General features: G+C 45.1%; 1 protein-coding gene across 5 annotated transcripts in view; it reads right to left on the bottom strand.

Moving 5' to 3' along the window:
* Positions 1–367: 367 nt before the first annotated feature.
* The window catches only part of NEDD4L (NEDD4 like E3 ubiquitin protein ligase), a 58,894-nt gene continuing 37,326 nt past the window's right edge, over positions 368–21,935 (bottom strand). For 2 of the 5 annotated variants that reach the window (XM_058823877.1, XM_058823875.1), the window contains 20 exons: positions 21,779–21,853; positions 20,346–20,405; positions 17,616–17,747; positions 17,032–17,151; positions 16,209–16,406; positions 15,737–15,814; positions 14,384–14,438; positions 10,470–10,528; positions 9,143–9,208; positions 8,446–8,675; positions 7,707–7,828; positions 6,874–6,944; positions 6,676–6,771; positions 5,560–5,633; positions 4,544–4,604; positions 4,186–4,245; positions 3,606–3,713; positions 3,195–3,291; positions 2,843–2,915; positions 372–1,889 (listed from right to left, as the gene is read on the bottom strand). In XM_058823877.1, coding sequence (XP_058679860.1) covers positions 1,787–1,889; positions 2,843–2,915; positions 3,195–3,291; positions 3,606–3,713; positions 4,186–4,245; positions 4,544–4,604; positions 5,560–5,633; positions 6,676–6,771; positions 6,874–6,944; positions 7,707–7,828; positions 8,446–8,675; positions 9,143–9,208; positions 10,470–10,528; positions 14,384–14,438; positions 15,737–15,814; positions 16,209–16,406; positions 17,032–17,151; positions 17,616–17,747; positions 20,346–20,405; positions 21,779–21,853 — 1,938 coding nt within the window. In that variant the 3' untranslated portion in view covers positions 372–1,786. Of the gene's footprint in view, positions 1,890–2,842; positions 2,916–3,194; positions 3,292–3,605; positions 3,714–4,185; positions 4,246–4,543; positions 4,605–5,559; positions 5,634–6,675; positions 6,772–6,873; positions 6,945–7,706; positions 7,829–8,445; positions 8,676–9,142; positions 9,209–10,469; positions 10,529–14,237; positions 14,295–14,383; positions 14,439–15,736; positions 15,815–16,208; positions 16,407–17,031; positions 17,152–17,615; positions 17,748–20,345; positions 20,406–21,778; positions 21,854–21,935 lie in introns of all 5 variants that reach the window. The other 3 variants (XM_058823874.1, XM_058823876.1, XM_058823878.1) reach the window with 3 other exon arrangements.

Genomic DNA, 21,935 nt, shown 5'->3' with positions numbered 1-21,935 from the left:
CCGCCCGGGCCCTGCCTCCCGGGACTCTCCGGGGTTCCGCGTTAGACTCAGCTGTGCTTAATGTGCAGGTCAGTGGCAATATCTGGATTTATCTCTTCTATCCCCAGAACCAAGCAGTCAGTCTGGCATTCCTGTCTACTCTGATGCCAGCCACTGTCTTGTGTTCCAACTCACTCCTCAGATGGAAAAGGTCAGGCAGGAATGTCAGGAAGCATATTTAATAGAGAAGGAATCTTGAACTGCGTTCAAGTACTGCCCTAATCTTCCTCAGGACTGGGACCATAACTGCTGAATGCTACTGGCAGTGAGGCTTCTTCCCAGCTGGGTGATGCTGTATCCCAGGCTCCGCGGCGTGGCTGGATGCAGGCTGGACACGCAGGTAAGGCTAGGGCTCAAAAACTGTTGGCGGCGAGGTGAAAGTTTGTTTTGGCAAGTGGTGTCATCTTGCTTGGATGCTGGGGAGCAGGCTGGGGCAGAGCTGCAGGTCAGTGGAACCAGCCCTGCTCCAGCAGTGCTGTCACCATGTCACTGCACTGGGGCAAGCACAAATCTGTCACCTTTAATCTGCCAGAAAACAGATGCAACTCAGACATTATAGATTAGGCATGCAACATGTCATAGGTAACAAAATGAATTAGATAGCAGTGTATATTAAATAAGTTTTTGTAAGTAAAAAAAGAAATCACAGAAACAATTACTGAGGAACACGTCTGCAGGCTCCGGTCTAGAGCTGGTGGGGTTTTCTCTTACACAGCAGCAGCCAAATTCACCATGTGTAGTGGGAAGGAGTAAATCCCATTAACTTTATGTTCAAACCAGGTCTGCCTTCCTGGTGGTACAGAAAGTGCCTTCAGAGTCAGTGCTGTTAGAAATGAACAACCCCAGTGTTAATTAGGTTCATTAGCAAGTGCACACAAACAGGAGCCAGAACAGAGCTGTGTTCCAGAGTGCCAGATTTCATTTGGAATGCTTCCATTGCAAACAGGAATGCAGAAAGGATGAAAAACGAATCACTGTACAGAGAGAATGACAGGGTTCAGCATGTTCTCCTAAAAGGCTAAATGCCAGCCCTAGCCCAGATGCTTTGTGGCACATGTACAGCTTGGCAGTAACGAGGCAGTTTCAGTAGAACAGAGATCTGGACATGCTGTGTCAGGGCTCTGCTGTGCCTTGACACTCTTCTAGTACTTATACAAAAATGCAACATCCAGCCCATACTTCTGGATACAGAACAACAGTGATGTGCTTAATGAAGAGAGTTGCTTTTGAGAGACAGCCTGTGGAGGTAAGGCTTCCAACAGAGCTTTCTCCTACTGTCCTGGTTTAGGAACACAAGGCTCAACGTGCTTTGAAAAAAAGTCTGGTATGAAATTAAGAAAAATGCTCATTTTTCCAAGTACATGATATTTAATTGTAATGAAATAAAATCTGAAAATGCTTAAATCAATTAAGAAGTAAACATGAGTTGTAATACTATACCTGTAAAATGATTAATCCCGTTCATTGCCATTAGAAATTGTGTAAAATATTTATTAAGGGCTTTGCCTACAGAGGCACAACATAAATAGAGTAAGTCCTGCTGAAGTGTGATCAGTTCACAACTGGTGCGGGAACATCAGCAAGGCCACCCCAGGTGCCAGCCCCAGCCTCGGGGCTCGGCCCCCGCGCTGCCGGGCTCTGCTCCAGAGCCAGCGCCGGGCAACTGCTGTGCCACAAGCCCTCGAGTCCCTCGGGCAGGTGCCAACACCAGCAGAACGTGCTCGGAGAGGGAATGGCTGCTGCCAAGTTAATCCACCCCTTCAAACCCTTGGGCATTCTCCACGGCCATGAGGAGCTTCTCCCGCAGGTCCTCGAAAGATTCATACAGAGGTAAGTCTAGGCGGTTAAAGCTGGAAGGGACAAGCAAAGGGTCACTCAATCTATGGGAAAACAGAGTTTTAAAGAACTAGAAAATATTAAATAATTAGGAGTCTTGATTAGGAATACAGCTTGTGGTCCACAGTGTTCCCTGCATGCTTCACACCTGCCCAGGGTGAGCTCTCCAGTAACTGAATGCTGCCTTCCTTTGGAAAGCTGGAAGCAGGAATTTAGTAAGAATCATTTCAGACAGGGAAAAAGCCAACAGAAAGCCCTTCACTGTAGTTAGATGATGGAAAACAATCTTTGTCAAAGGACTGATTTCTTGAAGCTCAGCAAAGATATTCTGGATTTAGTGCACAAATCCTTTCCTCTCTGGAGGGGAAAAAGATTAAACATCTAAGAGTAAATCTTCCAAAGGTAAAAGCCAGCAGAGAACTGGAACCCAAAGAGGATGGGTTGATTTTGGAGTGTGTTTGGGGTAGTATTGTTGTTTGTGTTTGGTAGGTTTTGTGCTTTTGTTTTCAGGGTTGGTTTTTTTTTTTAATTTAAGCTCATTATTCTATAGAATTATTAGTTTCATAGAAAGATCCCCTAGTCTGTACTGACAGTCTATTCAGCACCATTTTTCTTTAAAAAGCCACATTTCTGAAATGTAACAGAGCAAGACAAACTTGTACTGCATGCTTTCAATGTTTGCAAAATCTATAAACCAAGGTTAAATTATTTTATAATCTTACATTTGTTTTCAATTCTTCAATGATTTATGGGCTTTTTATGGCTGTTTGGTGATGTCTGACTCGCTGTAGTTCATTACATCCACTTACTAGGATGTGGGAAATAAAAGAATATCCTTCAGTTTCGCAGTTTGTGAAGGCACTGGGGACCCACGGAATTAAATGCTGTTTGATGCAAAGCTGAGAATGGTCAGCAGCAAGGCCCTTTTGGCAGGAGCAGCTCTGGAATTCATGCTTTGGTGACTTACCAGGTGTGAGCCCGGGGCAGCTTATCAGGACTTCCCCACTGCTCTATTGTAAACAGCTGAGGACCATTTGAACCTGGGTGAAAATTAAAACCATATGAAACAGAAACTGCTGGACACTACAGAGATTGCCTCAATGTTATTTTTAACGTGAAATGTTGGCATCACTTGTGGGCTGGATTCTTCACCTGTAACAGGTACATTAAAGCAACATGAATGTGGTTCTTTCTTTCCAGGCCCACTGAGCTGGTTTCAGAGCTTGCATAATGCCAAGGAGCTCAGCTCAGAGATCAGCATTTGCAGCTGAGTGCTGCGCGTGCATCAGAGGCTGGCTGGATTGCCACGAGCAGCTCACCGTAAAGTTCAGCAAATCCGTTCATAGGCACGCGTGACGTCCCGGTCACAAACTGCAGGAGCCGGATCCGTTTCTCAGCATCCATCAGCAGAACAGCCTGTTGGCAAATGGACACCGTCAGCCTCAGCCTCCTACCCTGGCCTGGACGGCCCTAAGAGCAGCCCAAAGCCAGCAGAAATCTCCTTTTGTATGAGCCACCCCTCTGGACACAATGGATTGTCTCTGCTCCAGGTGCCATCTGGGAGCTGCCCTAGCAAGAGCTACACCTGCCCTCACCTGAGTGAGATGGGAGCAGGTCCTGCCCCCAGCACAACACTCCCCATTCTTAGCAGTTTGCATGAAGAAAAATGATTGCAAAAAAGGGCAATAACTTTCACTTACAGGACCAGTCAGAGGTGGTGCCAGTCTTACCTTCCAGAACCACTGGATAACAGGATGATTTGGGCAGTAACCATTTTTGTAGATGGTGTGTTGTCTCCAGTCATTGACATCCACATCGCCAAGGCCACACATCAGTAACTGCAGGGAAACACAAGGGTGGGATGTGAAGGAGTGTGTGCTTCCCTGCACTCACGGGGTGACAAGGTGTCACTGCCCCTCAGGACTCTGACCTCCAGTCATTTATGCACACACAGGGGAGAGACAGAGCTTCTTCAGAGCACTCCAGTCACTGTAGAACGGCTGCACACTGCCACAACGTGACAGCAACTTCCACGTGTTTGGCTCAAATGTGACTGGCTGAGGCATGATGGCACTTACCCACTAAGCTACTTCCAGGCTTTCAGAGGCACACCCTCAACCACCTCCCTGAGTGCAGTTCTTTGCATGCCATGAGTAGATTTATTAATTAGGAAGAAACATCTAATTTCCAACTCTGAGCAAGGGAGCTGTGTCTGCACATTCCCGTAGGGAGAGGGATGGATGACTGAAGAGCCCAGAACATGGTGCATCTGTCACGGAACTGTCAGCTTGGGGCACCAAATTGACTCACCTCCAGTTCATTTTCATCAAAAATTTTAATCAGATCAATAGGAAGCAGCTCTGTGAATCCCTAAAAAGAAAAAGAGCAAAATTAAAACTCTCATCCCACATAAATCCTAATTAAAAACATCAATGACCAAATTACTTCAAGCTCAAATAATTAAACTTGAAAGAGAATGACCTTATTCTCATAAGGCAAAGATGATATATTCTCACACAAGATAAAACTGAAAAATCATAAATGTAAGTATTCTATTTGCATTCCCTGCAAGCTCCCTGCTCCCTTTTCACAGACACCAGTGGGTAAGAAATCAGTGTTAGAAAAAAAATCCCTACTTTTGTGAAAGAAAGGAGCTAAAGAGCCTCACCTCCAGAAAGGCATTCATTTGTTTCTGCACTCTGTTGACAAACCGCCACTGGATGACCAGGCTGCAGAAAGAAACAAAACCCCATCAGAAAAACAAACTCATTAGCAGGTCTCAGCCAAGTGTTCAGGTAACTAAGCAGCCTTCACCAGCTGTTCCAATACAATGGCTGGTGACTGATGGAATTTTGAAGAAACAAACCAAAAACCCCAGTGACTATGACCAAATCACAGTGGGAATATTTTCGCTCCTGTAGGTACCTAAGTGAGTAGACATTTTATTCTTCCAGAGCCCTGAGTAATTAAAAATTCCCAGCAAAGTCTGCAAGCTCTGAGGAGAGCTGTCAGGACAGCATCTCACCTATAAATAAAGAAATAAACTGCAGCGTCAAAGGGACACCTTGCTTTCATTACCAGTCACCCACAGCACAAACACCTCACAGGTGCAGGCACAAAAAATCAGTTCCAGGCATGGAATTGGTCCAGATCCAGGCACTGGAAATGAATTCCCAATTTGCATGAATGTATCAATTTCAATGTCTTTCACCTTGGAAAAGGCCCTGATTTAAAATGCCAGCAGGTGTAAGTGAATTTAGCATTTTACATCCTGGTAGGCGAAAGAACTGGGAAAGCTGAAAATAAAACCTAGTTTCAGATTTGGCCAATGTTTGCTAGGAATGCTGGCACTGGAATCCTGGCTCTGGTCTGTGACTGGCAGAGGAGGACAATGGGATGAAGGTCAGGCTGGAGAGCACCTTCTGGCTCATGTGAACTCAAGCCAGATGTTGGAGATGCACGTTTCCATGGGGGGGAATTCCAGGAGAACAAAGCATGGAATTTAATTTACTCTTTGTTCTTATGTCTGGCTGGATACAACCAATGATTAACAGTAAGTTGTTTTTTTTTTTCCAGCAATATCGGATGCTCTTGTGCAGTACAAAGGACAGGAATTGCAGCAGGGTCAATTGTAAGTACAACTGCTCTTTCCTCCCCCCAGGCATGTTCCATAATGGTACTTACTCAATGTATTCCCTCTTGTTTTCATTTGTTACCATGATTTCGGACCCATTGGGCTTCAGGTCCACTTGATATGTCTGTATTTCAAAAGACCAAAAAACCTCCTGGTATTTGAGGACATTTGGGACTTTCCCCCAGAACCCACTCTCCCTGAGCAGCATTTTACAAGCAGTATCAGGAAATCATTAGTAAATTGATTTACAGTTTTGAACAATCTTGCACAACAGAACAGAAAACTGGCAGAGAGAGACTGGCCATTTACTAATAATATTATTTATAATAACAAAATGATATATTTATATAACCACTAAGTACGTACTTTACATATACAAAATTGTAATAGTTTTTATAATAAAAGAAGCTAAATCACATATTGAAACTTCCAAAGCCAACCAGTGTATTACAAAACCTCTCTATTCTGTGGCTTCGATACTCTCCCTAGTTCTCCATGTAATCCATAACCTTATGTTGCTTCAGGAGAAAGGCAGTACACACTGAAAAGTGGATCAGAATGTTTTTGACAGGACATTGAGTGCATAGTTTGAATTGCTGAAGTAAGTTTTTATAAAAAGCCCTATAGTCCCCAGATCCAGTCGTACCTGGAGCCAGGATCAAGGTCTCAGAAGTAAAAAAAGTGAAGACACAAAAAAAGGTCATAAAAGCCTCTAAGCAAATTAATTTAATGTCTACAACATTTTCATTTGTAATGGCAAAAGTCACCCATTGACTGTGACCCTTTTAAACCTGGCAGCTTCCCCCTGTCATACCAGCTGCCCCTGTGACAGGCAGGACAGAGAGGACCTCCCTGGCATCATTCTGCCACTCTCCTCTGAGAACACCTTTGACCTCAGAAGCCAAGCAGTCCCTGGGCTTGCACCATGTCCCAGCTAAACTGTGGGACAGCTTTATTCCTCCTCATTGCAAGTGTTTAACTCAGCTGCATTTCCAGCTTGTCCCAGAGATGTCACAGCTCCCTGGTGGGAATGTGGCACCCCAGTCCCAGCTGGGAACACAGCGAGGTGAAGGCTGATCAGTGCATTCACCACCACGAGACTCTGCTCAGTACTGAGGTACTTGTTGGCAAGAACCAGTTCTAAGATGTAAATAACCTTTACATACCTGTCCAAAGTTTTCCTCGTCTATGCAGAACATGAGATCCAGCTCTGTAGGGTCATTTTCCAGGATCCACTTCAGAGAGTTGTAGTATTCACTATCCTAGGGCAGATCACAATTAGGCAGTTTGAAAATGGGCAATTAGTGCAGAGTTGTAGAAACCCGTGGCCTGTGAGACCTGGCAAGGGTTAAAAGGGGTCTTACCACTGATTCCATGTCCTTCAGCGTTATGGGCTTGCCCAGCATCATCTTGTAGAAAGGTCTGATGAAGAAGCCTGTGAGAGAGAGGAGAGCGTTACATGCCCTGCTCTGCACCTGCACATTCCATAAAGGTATGACTGCTTGAGGGCACCAGCCCTGGCATTTCCTCTTATTCCTGACTGTAACAGTCCTGCAACTGCAACAGCATCAGAGCAGCTCAGGTTTAGGGAGGCACAGAAAGTCCAGTTTTTCAGTTTCTACAATTATCCACTAACTACCATACTCCAGTGACCACCCTAACATTAATGGCAGAGAGAGCTGGGGAACTGAGCTCAGGGCACACTATCCCATTTAAAATCACTGTTCCTCTCACCAAGGAGCTGCCTGAAAACCAGGCTGCTGAGCTTCCTCAGCTCAGGATTCCTCCGTTTCCTCTTCTGCACTAGGGCTCAGGAAAATCTGATCAGTAATGTCTGCCTGGTGTGAGATTTCAAAATGCAGCAGAAATTGTAATTAAATCCTTCAGCAGTAATTTTACATATCAAAATATGCTGCATTTGACCCCCCTAGTTTGGCTGCAGGTTTTCATGGAAACGACTGATACAAATTCCATGCTTTTCCTCGAGGGACAGTGCTCATGCTGGTTCTAGAGTTCTAACTTGAGTGGAGAATGGAGCAAAACTTTGTATGAAACCCACTTGTTGAGTAAGCCACTGTAATTTTGTGAATCACCATTTAAGTCTCAACAGTGCCAGTCCCAGACTGTCCCCAGGGCTCCCAAGCAGGTGCATTTCCTTCCCAAAGCCCAGTGGCAGCAGCAGCAGAGCAGGACTCACCGTCCAGCAGCTTCCCGTGGTACACGGCCAGGCCAGCCACCCGGCCAATGAACGTGAAGTACGACAGATGGTCTTCGTTACAGAGACCTGAATTAGGATTAATCTGAAGTGTATAGTTGTCCCTTTTTTGGGGAAAGAAAAAAAATAGCTAAAGAACCAAGTCTTTAAATAAGCACATACTCAGATATGTTAATAAATAACTTGTGCTCGGTGGCATGCCCCTTCAACAGCGTCATGGGGCTGTGTCCAAGTCCTTTCCAGTCCATCCCATCACGGAGCCACTGAGGGCTGAAGGGCTGCCCCAGCAGCAACCCAAACCCACTGTGAGCAAGAGATGCCCTCTCCCCTTGCACTAACGCATTGCTCCAAGATTTTAAAGCTGGGCAGCCCCCATTTCACACTTCTGGGAGAGGCCACTGCTGTGTGAATGAGCAGCTGCATTCTGAGCTTGCTCTACAGCAGTGCTGGAGCTCTGGGCAGCAGAGGAAAGGGGCTCTTCTCCGACATTGGTCCCTTCACCATTACTGGCCTCAAAAACTGCAGTTTTGCTGCCCTGGATATTGTCTGAGCAATGGAAATATTTTCTGGGTTCTCAAGGAGAACTCCAGAGACTCTCTGAAGGGCAGCAGGAACAGGGCACCCCGGGAAGGAGGAGCTACTTCTGCCCAGAGCAACTTTGCCTCTTATGCAAAATGTAAAGTGTATCCCTTGAGAGTACAAATATTTAATGGACACTTACGTTGCTGAGTATTCAAAGAGACCATAGTAAGGGTTAAACATCTCCTTGGACAAGAGAAAAAACCATTCTCTGGCCACACCTCCATAGTCAAGTCCTTTTTCTGACTCAAATTCAATCCAGAGCCTGGCTTTTAGTACATCAGGTCTCTTCACAGACATGATTCTTCTGTAGGACTCCTCAAAAATGTTATTTCTGTGTAATTTCATCTCAAATCTGTTGGGTATGTCAGCCTGTTGAAAGAAGATTAGATTACCCTTGTTAGTCTCAAGAAATAAGTCTTTGGGCAAATTACTGGTTGACAACAGCCCAGTGACAGCTCAGAAACCTGGTGCTCCAGTACCCCATGGTTTTATTTCCCAGTGCTCTCCCAGTCCACAGGCTGAGAGCATGGCGGAAACTGGACCAGTTCCAGAACAGTGCTGCAGATTTCTATGGTACATATTTGATGAAAATGACAAGAAAAGTATCAAAGAAACAAAACAAAAAAGGAGAAACATTGACTGTGCTCTATTTTAAGGGCATTTGCATTTATCTAGAAAAATGTGAGTCTTAAAGACTTAGAAAAGCTTTTTGTTGAGAAACACATCAAATTCAAACTTTGCTTCATGTTTTTGGCTCCTACGTGAGCCCCTGATGAGCAGCACAATGGAGTAACCTGGCAGGTGTGTCCTGCAGCCCCCAAGCTGGTTCTACTCACAGGTTTCTTTAGCTTCTTGCGGAAATAGTCGTATTTCTGCTTGAACTCCCTGGAGTACGGCACCGCCTGTTGGGAGCAGTGGGAGGACGTGTCATTCCTGCTACTCAGCACTCTGATACCCCACAGCATTCAAAAGGGATGAACAACCCACACATGTGCTATGGGCTCCCCTGAACCCACCCATGAGGCACAGCAGCCAGGAGAGATTTAAAAATCCCACAAAATGACATCATTTTACTCTGATCATTTTACTGATGTTAATATGACTTTACTACAGCCATTAAATAATATTCCTACGTGTTTCCTTTATTTAAACACTACGTGAAATGCAATTTAAGTAATTCTGTTTGTCATGGCACCAGAAATATATTGAAAACATTCAGATGAATCCTTAGTGCCTCTGTGAAATTGATTAGCTCCTGCTTTCTCTTAAAACAAACAAAAAACCACTGTCAGTTGCTCAAGGGGACCATGATAATTTCATTTCCTTCAAACAAACTTTCTCAAATAGTCTCTCTCATTTATGCTCAGCATTTCTGGGGAGAGGCCTGTTAGCAACTTGCACAGTGCTGTGTGTGAGGATCTCCAGTTTTAAATGCCTGATAAATGAGTAAATCCCTCCAAAAGCAACTATGGTCAAAAAGTGACTATTATTGATATTATTACTAAGCAATTGGAATTTAACCTTGCAGCAGGCTCATCTGCTGTGTCCTGAAACTCTTAAAAGTCCCAAGGACTTATGCAGAATAAAAAGGTACTCTTAGTACCAGGAAACATCTTGGGATTGAAGTCTGATTACTCAGAATACCATAAAATGGCATAGACTGGCATAACCCAGCAGAAAAAGTCAAAGAATCACTCTTTGATATTTTTAAAATTTGACACTGAAGTAAAATGCTGTGTTTATTTTTTTCTAAGGCTGATATTCTGAAACCCCTGTTTATCTGCAGAAAGCAGACCCGATTTTTTGTCCTTTTTTTCCCGCACTTTGAATCTACATAGGCCCACCTCTCTCCTGCCAAATGTAAAGAGCTTTTCACTGGCCAAAGATCCCAAAATCAGTGTGTCAGCTCAGTAAAATCCTACTGTCAGTAGTGACCCAGGTCATGGGTCAATAGGAGCACTTCTCCACGACCATCCCCAAACCCTGGACAATCTGGGAAACTGCCCAGAGCTTGGTGTGACATTCCCAGCTTTTTCCAACTTAGGATGTGGACTGTCAGAGCTCCTGCTCCCCAGGCTGCCAACCCCTGATCTGGGGAGCAGGCAGGGCCTGCTGCTGTTCCAGCTGTACCCAGTCAGGATATTTCATGAAAGCAGTACTTACTGGGCCTGTGATTGCTGGGTTCTGCAGTCTGGGGTCTTCCCACTGGGTAATTTTATTATCTGCAAATAACAAAAGAAATGATCCCATGGCTTCTCTGGTACCACACCGTGAATTTCTGTTGGTTTTTTCTCCCTAGCACCGCTCAGGTCTGTCAGGGTTAGCAAAGGCTTGTGTCTCCCCACCCTCCCCAGCTCCAACACACTGTTTAGTTGAAAACATTCACTCAAAAACACAGAACTACCCCAAAACCCAGGGAACTTGCACTACTTTGATGGCAACATCTGCAGGAGTGAGTGAACATGTTCATTTGAACATGGGCTAGGATTGGAGATGCACAGCCCAACAGGTAAAGGAACCCACAACTTTTGGCAATGACACCCTAGGTTACTTGGGAAACTTTGCATAGACAGCAGAAGTATCATACTTCTAGATTTGGAGGGAATAACATTTTTCCTAGGCTCTGATTTAATGAGAGGGTAAAGGCAGGCAGAACTGTCCTGTTTTGGTGCAAGAAAATCACCCAGTTATGACCAATGGAGATGCTGGCAGTGGCACAACACAGCCCAGTTCTTTCCATCTACAGCTTTGAAGAGCACCAGGAGGGTGACAGGAAAGGTTCTACAGGACCACGGTGGGACTCCCCTTCCCTGCCTCCAGACAGCTGCTCCTCCCAAGATTCTGAACACGACAGAATCACAACAAAACAATGGTGTTGCAACAATAAGACAATGCTCCAAACCCCATCCCAGGTGCCACCTGCAATGGCGAGGTGCTGGCCACCCTTGGCCTGCCATCCCTCTGTTTGTTACAGACACTGCTCTGGGTTAGGAACTGGGTATAAGGAATCAAGATTGCATTTTCCACGTCTCTGGAACTGGAAAAGCCCTGTAAGTTTGCATCCCAAGTTGGTTTAAGAGGGACTGGGATCTGAAAGATGTCATTCAGCAAATGTTAACTGGAGAAAATTCTACATGATTGCAAGCACATTTCAAGACATTTGATCTATTAGTTAATTTAATAGTAAAATACTATTTCATTTCCCTTCACACATTGAAGCTATTTATCACTTATGGGAATGCTGGAGGGCTGCCAGCCTGAGCTCCAGAGACCCCAGAGATGCATGGAGCAGAGCTGCTGCCAAGCTGGACACCCAGCCCCACCCTTTCTCTTTTCAACCCCTACACTGGAATTCCCTTCTACAAAGTTCTCTGGTCACCTTCTTGACACCAGCAGCCACAAAACACAGTGCCAGTTTTCTGTGGAATCAGAGGTAACTCAAGTGGAAATGACTGACAGTGTGTCAGCTCTTTGCTCTCTGCACTTCAGGGTGTGTGATGACACCAACGAATCTCAGTCTAACTTTCCCTTCAGAGTCCTACAGTGACTCCATACTAAAAATGGTTTTCCAGGGCTACAAGGGTCTGGCATGAACCACTTCACCTGGAACTAGCTCAGGATTCTCTGTCCTATCCCAAGTGGATATGAATAACAAACTTATTCTTTTTGAAGAACATTTGCAAAAATTTCAAAAATTTGAGTCTTCCCACCAATACAATTCTCTGTCATAAACCAGGCTCTCAGGCCTTCGAGGATTCCCTCTTCTCCCTGCCTTTCCAATGGGGCCACTATTTCCCTGAAGTTTGGGACCCCCTGCCAGACACAGAACTCCCACAGCCAGACTTTCCCAGAGCTGATGGCATCAGAAGGGTTACTCCAGGTTGGATTTAGGCACTCCTGTCAATACATCACAGGGTGAGATAGCTCATGACCAGGTGATGGTATTTTTCATGCCCTTTTCAACCCAAATTCTGCTAATTACTCCCATTCTGAGTAACACTTTGCAATTCTCCTTCCACAGCCTCCTCCTGCACACTGCAGTGGCCATTTGCAGACTCACTCTGACTCCCCATCCCATTCCAGTGAGCCCCTCTCCCCTCTCCTGCCCTGCGGCTTCCTGCTGAACTAAGGAGCACTTCCCCCTAATTCCTTGTGTAAATCACTGATGCATATTGTGAATATCACCATGTGCAGGTGGACGTGGACAGACTCTGAGGGGAGCCCACTCAGTGTATCCATCCTCCCTGCCCATGAATCACAGGTTCAGAAAATGGTTGCAGAATGGTTGTTTTCCCTTCTGATCGCTTCCAACAGGCAGACAGCACATTCCTGGGAGGCTCCCAGGAATGGCAGCAATGTGCAGGGAACACCAGGGTGTCCAAGGAAGGCAAGCGCCCAGAGAGCCAGGGGGAGGTGTTCACTGTCACTCCCAGCCCGTGGTGCCAGTAACACCAGGGTGCTGCATCAGTGCTCCTGGGCCCTGGGCACAGCACAGGGGCTGTGCTGGCTGCAGGGGACTTTGGTACTTTCTTCCAGGGATGAGAAAAACATCTCAAAAATAGGACAAGCAGCGCTGGAGAAGTATGCATCAGAGGTACAAAATGTAGCAGGGAAGCAGGACATGACCAGCAGCTGACTCTGTCACCCTTGTCCTGCTGGTTTTGTGTCCTGGCAGTGGCACAGCCCCTGGCCCTCCCTCCAGTCCCCCAGCCCAGGCACCTCAGCAGTGCTCAGGCACCAGGCTGGAACCAAAGGGACATCTGCTAGAAACAGGCAGCATTACCAAAAGCTTCCCTGAACTTTTGTGAAAAATGCTATATAAGAAGCTAAATCCACTCAGATCAAAAGAGACTAGAGGGAGAATTCAGATGCACATAAATTTTGCTTCCTAACAAATTCTTTGAGGAATTCTAATTAATGTATGACTTTAACATTCCATTTTAGAGACTAACATATTCTCAAATAGCTTTAGGAGACTGAAAAATTAAAGAGTTTTAAGACATTGGGAGGCTCAGCAGTTACACAGGTGTTTTAAATGGGACAGATTTATCCTGCGACTCCTTAGTGGCAGCAGTTTAGAATCATTGGCCATAGTTATATTTCCAGATCTCTGTTGAGAAAAACAATTACAGAAGGGATAAAGGATAATAACTCTGTACCAAAGTTTGGAAGAGAGGTTCATCAGACGCTTATCAAGTGTGTTATTTCTAATGTTTAGTTAAAAGTATTTATACCATTTCAAAACTGGTATCACTTTAAAAGCAGTCTTTTAATCATGACTTAATATTGTCATCTCTAAGGATAAGCGTGGGAGTCAGCGATACTGAGGGACAAACCTAATTCTGTCAAACATGGGTAAGTTTAGGCTTGAACTCTGTGTGCACACTCCTCTGATGGTTATGAGAGTTAGCTATGGCTGTGAAGAAATGTCTTATTATAAGAAGACCCAGCCCAGCCTTTGTGGGCTGCTTTGTTTCCAAACACCAACAAAACTCACACAGCAGTTCTGAGATGCTCTAGGAAGACAAATCTACAATGAAACATCACTTACACTAAAACTCCACTAACAGAACTGGAGAGTATTAATGGGCTGGTGCAGTTTCACATGCTCTAAATAGGAAATAAGATCAGAATCAGCACTGCCACAGACCTGAAAGCAGAGGAAAGTACTTCTCAGTGCTAATTGCTCCACTGCCTATATGTGGAGCTGTGGCTACAGGATCTTTTCTCATCTTATTTTCTATTCCTAGTTTATATTTTAATTTATTAAGTGCAAATAAGCCATGGGATCATCAACAACAACAACAACAAATCCAAAATATCAACAAGAACAAAATAAACCACAGAGAGGAAATGTTAATGCTTCACAAGTCAGAGAGGGACAAAGCTTGATGAGCCAATTAAAGCAAGCTTCCAGTGAATGTACAGTACCGTAGGAGGGCACTAAGTCTCTGGTATCAATGTCTCCACATATCAACACCTGGCTTCCTAAATGAAGAGTAAAATCACAAAGCTTTCACTTCAATACTTAATACCTCCCTTTGTCTATTTGCTCTAGTACCTGAGTGCTTACTTACTATGGTCTATATAAAATGTTCTTCCATCCAGGTGTATTCTTTCCTCCCAGCCAGGCTGGAAATAGGAAATAAAAACAAAGAAAAGAGAGAGTAAGTGAAATGGTATCAGTGTCACACAGCCTGTCACACATTGCTCACACCTACTGGACTTGTCTCAAAGATGTTTATGAGGTAGGAAACCCCAAGTGACCAGATGGATAATGGCAAGGCCACAAATCCAGGCAGACTCAGACCTAGCTCTTACATAGGTGACTGCATCCTGTGCAGGGAATATTTTTATAGTGGAAATCTCTTGCCTCAGGATTCCCACCCATCTCCTCTGTGAGGAAACAATCACAGAGAACAGATGGTCCATCTTAGTTGGAACGTTTCTGCTCCTACTTCTGAAAGCCATGTGGGTTATTTACTGTAAATATGTAACCCAGGCTCCCTGTACAGTGGGACAAGAATGTCCTAACCTAGTCCTCAGTGCTTCCCTTTTCATCCTTTCCCTTTTCTCACGTCCCAAGGGCCTGCAGTGCAGAAAGGAGAGTGGATGGCAGGCTGTAGGGACAGGTAATGCTGGCCAGCCTGGGCTGCCAGAAAATACAGAGGAGAAATTATTTCACTTCAGTCTTGTTGGAGAAACTCGTGTTAAATTCTGTAGTCATCCCAACCTCGCTCCAAACAGGAGGTTTAATTGAGGTGAAATCTGTTACTAACAATCTCTTGCTAGTGACAGGTCAGGCTACCCTGGTTTCACAGCATGTTTCGCCCCTTGCAGTTAACAGAACAGATTGTAATTGGGCCTTCAGTGCCTCAAGGGTAACACACGCCCCATATACCGGGACAACTGCAAGAGCACAGCTGTTTCCTAAAGCCAAAGAGCATTCCTGCTGCTGTGACCAGGAATGTGTCAGCTTTCACACATTACTCTCTACCTTTAAGGACTGGGAGTATTTTAAAAACAAAGCAAAGCTCTGCATTTGACATGTCTGTAAATCCCCATTATACTTTGATTACAAGTATGACAAAACTTTTGACATTCAATTGATTATTTGCTCTGCAAAAGATGGACGTTTCATTGAAAAATCAAAATTTATTCTGATTTGTTTTTCCTAAGCAGTGATTATGATTATCTAAAAGCACAGACACAGCCCAGGTAAGAGTGTACAAAGCTCAACACTTCAGTAGCACAGAAAAAGGCCATGAGTTAGGGCCTCCTGGGCTGGCTCTGGAGGGCCTGAGTGAGCCCCAGGGCACAGCAGGGCTCCAGAGGCTCCAAGAAGGGCTGCAGCAACCCATGCCCAGAATGGAGCAGAGCCCTAGCACAGGAGGTGTAGGTTAGAACACAGGCACAGCAGCATCACTTACAGGAAGAGGGCCCAAATCGTTGGGGTTCAGAGACGCTTTGGATCTCAAATGCACCGGAAACTTCAGTCGTGGATCCTCCTGGAACACAGGTATGCAACTGTAAATCCAACAGATCAAGGCAGATCTACAAAGTCAAGCACAGACTCTGGAAATCCTTCTATGTTACAGTTATTCTTTTCAGGGAATAAAACAAAACATGGCTTATTAGGATTTCTACAGTGCAATGACTTTTCCAGTGCTGAATAAACAAGGGTGATGACTCCATTAAATGTGTGCTATATTCAAGGATATGCTTCAAAACCCACAGGCCTGTTCTTAGGATGCCTGCACTCTTCTACAACCTGCTTTTACAACCACAGGCACATTTTTGGCTCTTAAAAACACAAAGACAGGTGCCATGCTGGAATAGGGGCATACAGCAGGAAGACAGAGGTGGGACCGTGGCCCAGGGCCTCGGCTGGAGCACCCTTACCCAGGTGGTGGTCTTGGTGTTGTGGTCGATGAAGAAGGGGCGGCCGTTTGGGGCGATGCGCATCTCCCAGCCTGGGGGCAGGAAGCTCTGGGCCCCCTTGTGCTGGGGCTTGGGGGAGTTGTAGGGGGACGGCTGTGGGGACTGGGGGTTGGACAGGGTGTCCTTCACCGCCCTGCGCACCGGAGAGTCCTTCATGCCCTGCGGAGAGCAAACAGAACCATTGCACACACGGCACTCGGGGCTGCAAAACCAACCTAACCTGGCTTCACAGCAAATAGCTTTTCATTCCTCATGGAATTAATACCAGAATTAAATACTGGGACTGATTTACTACAACTTAATTACCTCTATCTGTGCCTTCTAACATGCCCAGTCCTTTGCTGTAAAGGACATGGCGTTCCGTGCCTTTCTCTGCAATAACAATGTCCCCAGTATTTACACCTGACTCTGCCCCTGCCCTGGATGTGTCCACATTTCATTTTATCATGGAAAAGACAAAAGCAGTGTTTTGCGCTTCAGGGGCAATACACCTCATTTACAAGAAAGCCTATAAGTGTAAGGCTGTGTGAGCCACAGCTCTCCAAACTCTTAAGCATGAAGAGGAAATCTGAAGAACTGGCTCTCTTCAGCACAGCCATGAGTAGCTGAGACAAGAGTTTGAACCACACTGCCACAAGTCAAACACACACAGGCTTTGATTGCGTAGGGAGCCACTTCAGCTATTCCTTAGGCACGTGACAGGGAACATCAGTGGCCAGCATTTGGGAAGACGCTTAGGAGCGATGCAGGGAGGAGTGTGGGTACGGGAGCGGCCGGGACTCACCTCGAGCGGCGCTGACAGGGTGACGGTGGGCGAGCTCAGGCTGCGGGGCCGCCGGATCTGCGGCTCGCTCAGGTGGTTGCTGCTGCTCGTGCCCGGCCCCACCATGCCGTCCTCGGCGAGCTGTGCGGAGCAAAGCCAGGTCACAAATGCCACAAACACTGCCCATGCACAGGACACGATCAAACTGATGGCATTGTTATCATCACTACTGTCCTGAACCAGATTTCCTTAAAGGCCAAAAAGGGTATTTAATGTAATTCCACTGGAAGGGCCAAGAGCTTACAGCTCTATTAATGGCTTGAGCCAACTTTCACATTTAATCCAAAGAACACATTTGCCTCCTTTTAAGAGCCCTTCTGCATCTCTGCAAATTCCTTCTCTTGCAGCAATCACCTTAACCCTGTGCCTTGACATAATTAAAAGTAACCAAAAACATCCCAAATTATTGCAGCTTTTTATGACTCATCTGTATTGTCATGACAATGATTAGGATATTTCCTTTCAATTTCAGCTTTCTGGAAGCTGCCCCAGCTGAATGCCCCTCAGGCAAGCCAAGTGCTGGCTCCCAGGGAGCAGCAGGGTACCTGCATGATGGGCCGTGTCCACGTTGTGGTCCGGTTGTTGTGGTTGACGTAGTAGGTCCGGCCCTTGGCGTCCTTGCGCTCCTCCCAGCCTGAAGGCAAGCCCGGCGTGGTGTGCACGTAAGCCACAGAAGGCTGCTCAGGCAAGAAATCATTGAATTCTTATTTTATAATAGATAAAACAACTTTACATTTTAAACTCTTGCTTGTAAAAAGAAAAGCAACTTGTTAACTTACACTCTTCTTAATCACAACAACCATATGGAAAAATCCAGTTTCTGATTTAATTTAATTCAGGCTCTTTATCATGTGCCTTTGAATCAAATAATTTTTTTTCTCCCAAGAGATCTTTTGGGTCAGTTTGACACAGATTCAGCAAAGAGACAAGTTTATATGCCCTCAAACATTCTATTTTGTTACACATAATGACAAAAAGCAACTCTATGTTTTAGTGAGTTTTCCTTAAAAGGCTGAAGTTTCTTCCTTTTATCAGGATGGATAAGTAAGAGTTAAATAACCACAGAGTCTAGATCTCCCAAGTCCTGCTCTCTTCATTACCCCAGGGTATCTTGATTCAGTTGCCAGAAACTGCTGAGGGGTTAGAATGTTAATCATTTTGCTCTGTCACAAATGCTGCACTCAGGGCTTCTGTGTCCCAAAGACACCAGATAAGCCCAAACTGAAGCCTCAACTTCAGCATGACAGAAACTTTTAGCAAAAGCTCCACAAGCTCCCTGTTCTAAGAGATGCATACAGGTAAGGGAAGAGTCACGTCCTGCTGCCCACAGGAACTGTCCCTGTGTGTGGCTGACGTTCTCTCGTGTCCGTCCTGTCCCCAAAACACCCAAGCACGAGTTCAGAGACACGAGCTAGGAACTGGAACCAAGGGGGATGAAAGACCTGCCTAATTCAGAGGCTGAGGCACTACAAGCTCTGGGCTTTTGCCATGAAACAAGGCAAAAGGCTCCTGCTGAAATCCAGGACACATTCTCTTCCTCCCCACTACATTCCTTGCTTCAGCAAGATAATGAACTTAATTCTTGCTCTTGCTTCATCTCTGCCAGACCTTTCCCAGAGCAGCTGCCACGGGCAGGGCAGGTGCTGTTTAAAAGCAGAGCACAGTTGACACAAGGAACTGGACAACTGTGGGGATAACGAAGAAAGGAAAGGAGAAAAGATACTGGATGGGTCAGGAAGCTGACATACTCCAATAGAGAAGAGAAAACAGAGGAAAACAGGTGAGAACCCAAGTGCAGACTCTCCGACTCATTTCCTTCTCTCCTGGAGAGCCAAGAGCTGTTTTACCCATGTTGGTTCCCAGAGCTGGCAGGCCATGAGGAGAACACATTGCCCCAGTGGTTGTCACTCAGTTACAGCTCAGAGATGGGGAGAAGGACACTGCCTCTGGGCCTCAGCCTGGCTCCTGCTCCAAGGAGGGGGTTTGTAGGGATTCTGAAGGCAAAACCAAGGTGACCAGAGACTTTTACTGCTGACAGCTTGCTCATCTGCAAGCATCAGGTGCCCAAGGACCCAAGAGAATACATCCTTTGAAGATAAAGGATTTAGACCATGAATCCTGTGTAAGTCCCAATTCCTCCACAGATCTGGGACTCTGGGTGTAAATGCTGAACAAAGTTGGGGCGGGGGGGGGGGGCATTAGATACTGCAGCATGGTGAGGTAAAACATCTTGGTATGGCAACACTAATGGTGAGTCAAAATATTAATATTTAGCTCTATAAAGTTTAATCAAGACAAGATGCTCTACCAAGGGAGTACCACTATCGTGCAAGTTCACCTAGCAAAATTAACTAACTACTAATGAGTCAGGCATTTTATTTAGACTTTGCTATTTGCAAGTGTGCTCCTCTGGTTCTAAAATTAAAAACCAGTGAATATAGACAATAGAATGATGCATCAACACCCAAAGTAAGATTTATTTATTTCCCAGATGCAAATAGCAATTTATAGCAATTATAGATTAAATTTCTTTCTCTGAAACACATTCTCTAGGAGGGCACTAATTCATAAAAGCCATTTATGATAGTTACTGTAAATGATTTCCGTCAAATAACTCACTTCAGACTGGCAGTTAATTAGGTTAAAGGTTCAACATATATAATTAGAATAAAGTTCAATATAGATTAAACCCACTTTCCTTGTATTACACTTTCAGCAAAGCATACCAAGAATTTTATGGAATGATCAAACTACAGTCTTGGACTGCTGCAAAACTGCTGGAAAATGAAACTGGCATTCAGTAAGACCATTAAGAGCTCTGTGCTATATCACTGTACCCCCAAGGCTCTTAAATTAAGACCAACTTAAAGAATTAAAATGAATTATTCTGGAGGAGAGTCATGGGAAAACAAGAAGACACAAGATGCAAACACAGCTACATGTACAATGATTTGATGTCTCTAATCACTGCAGCTTCCAGTACCTAAAAGAATTAGCTATTGTAGCTTTCAGGAGCCCAAGGGATTTACTTAGTGCACAGCTTTGTCATAATTCAATGTCACATCCAAGTCCCTAAACCATGCCAGTATTTGAGTACAATTGCAGTGTTTTGAGAAATGTTGAGAAAATTTGGTACAAAAATATTTAAGTTTTCATTCAATAGCTGTATTTCATTCAACACATGGCTGCTTTTTTTTTTTCAGTTCCTCATTGTACAAGACCTAAATGTCCCCCCATTTTATCCAGAGATAGTGCTTGATAAAGAGTTTTATTACCGTTGGCTCCTCTCCCCCTGTGACAGTTGAAGAACGAGCTCTCCTAGAGGGACCATTCTGCTGTTAAATGATAATTAAAGTTACACAGATTTACTGAAGAAGGTCACGGGTTACTGTCACATCTTTAGGAGCAAGGCATCAGACACATTTGCCAAGAGAGAGCAGTTAGATGGTAACAGCAAATCTGAAAGTCATCAGTCACTGGTTACCAAGCCAGAATCCCAGAGGAGCGCTGGATTTAGGAAGAACGCGTACTGAGTTGCCAGAAGAGGAACGAACATTAGCTCAGGAAGGATGAAATGTGGTTAAGCTCAGGTAAGGTGATGTTTAGGGCAATGCTCAGTGCTGCTGTTTGAAATGAGTGTCCCTCAAGAAGCAGGAGAAAGGCCCCTCTCTTTCTCCCCAGCCCACGCCCGGGCCCTGGCTTTAGCATGCTAAACACAGCAAGAAAGCAGCCCAGCAGCCCCTGTTCCCCCTGCAGCCAGGCACAGAGCTGCACTGGGACTGTGCCCAGAGCCAGGGACAGTCCCAGTGCTTCAGCTACACTAAATAGCTGCTACAGCCAAGAGAAAACCTCTGTGGTTTCTGGAAATGTTTGCCCAAGAGCAGCAGAGAGAACAAGCGACAGACACACCAAACTTCTTTGTATGCACAGGTTTTCTATTTGCACATTCACATGGGACATATTTATAACTTCTAAAAATTAATAAAAAACTCTTGGAAGAAAAGTATAATCTTTTGAAAGATTCTTTTGCAATCTGACCAGTTTTATTCAAAAGCACATCTTGCACACTCCTATTTTAAGTGGTCTCTGTACCTACTGCTGAGAGGTGGCAGAGAGAACAAATCTGCCACCTCTGCAACCCCTGCATGTGGGCTGTAGGAGAGGCAGCCAGCACGTTCTGTCAGCTGGAGCACAGTGTGCATGGTTCTGATAGGAGAGAGAAGCTTTGTTTACAAAACATCTTTGTATCTTTTCGTGTTTGAACAATCTCCTTAAATAAACCTGCAGAAGTTGCCTCATTTTCACTACAACCAGGCAAAACACCAATCCTTTAAGATTTTAGAGAGATTTATAGATTGCAAATAAAATCAATTCATGGGCCACAGAAATATGTCTGCTATCAGTCCTGTGGCTGCTCCAGTTCCAAGTAGAGCTGGCTCTCCTGTCCTCTCCTCCCTTGGAGGAGTTTCTCCACTGAGTGCACACAGGAGTGCAGTAACCTAAATTTCCATGGTAAACAACTGAGGAGAGGGTGACTTGCTCAGTCTCCAAACATTTTCCCATCTCAGGAATGTCCTCCTTTTTAAGCTCACATGAATTTGGTTTGGGACAATCAGATGCCCACCTGGTGCCTGACTAGAGCTGGCCCAAGGCAAGGTGTTATTCAGAATGAGAGAATCCACCCAAAAAGGAAGGAGCTCTGGCTTACCAGGGATAACTGGGACTGCTCAGCGACTGCGTCTGTCACACTGCAGGACCTCAGTCGTGAGGAAGGTTCTCTTTGCTGCAAGGAAAAAACCAGAAAGATGTCTCCACGTTAGGGTGTCTTAAAATAATGATGTTTATTCAGAAAATTCAGTAATTAC

The sequence above is a fragment of the Ammospiza caudacuta genome, chromosome Z (assembly GCF_027887145.1).
Source record: "Ammospiza caudacuta isolate bAmmCau1 chromosome Z, bAmmCau1.pri, whole genome shotgun sequence".
Lineage (NCBI taxonomy): Eukaryota > Metazoa > Chordata > Aves > Passeriformes > Passerellidae > Ammospiza > Ammospiza caudacuta.
This window is presented reverse-complemented; position numbering and strand designations above follow the sequence as displayed.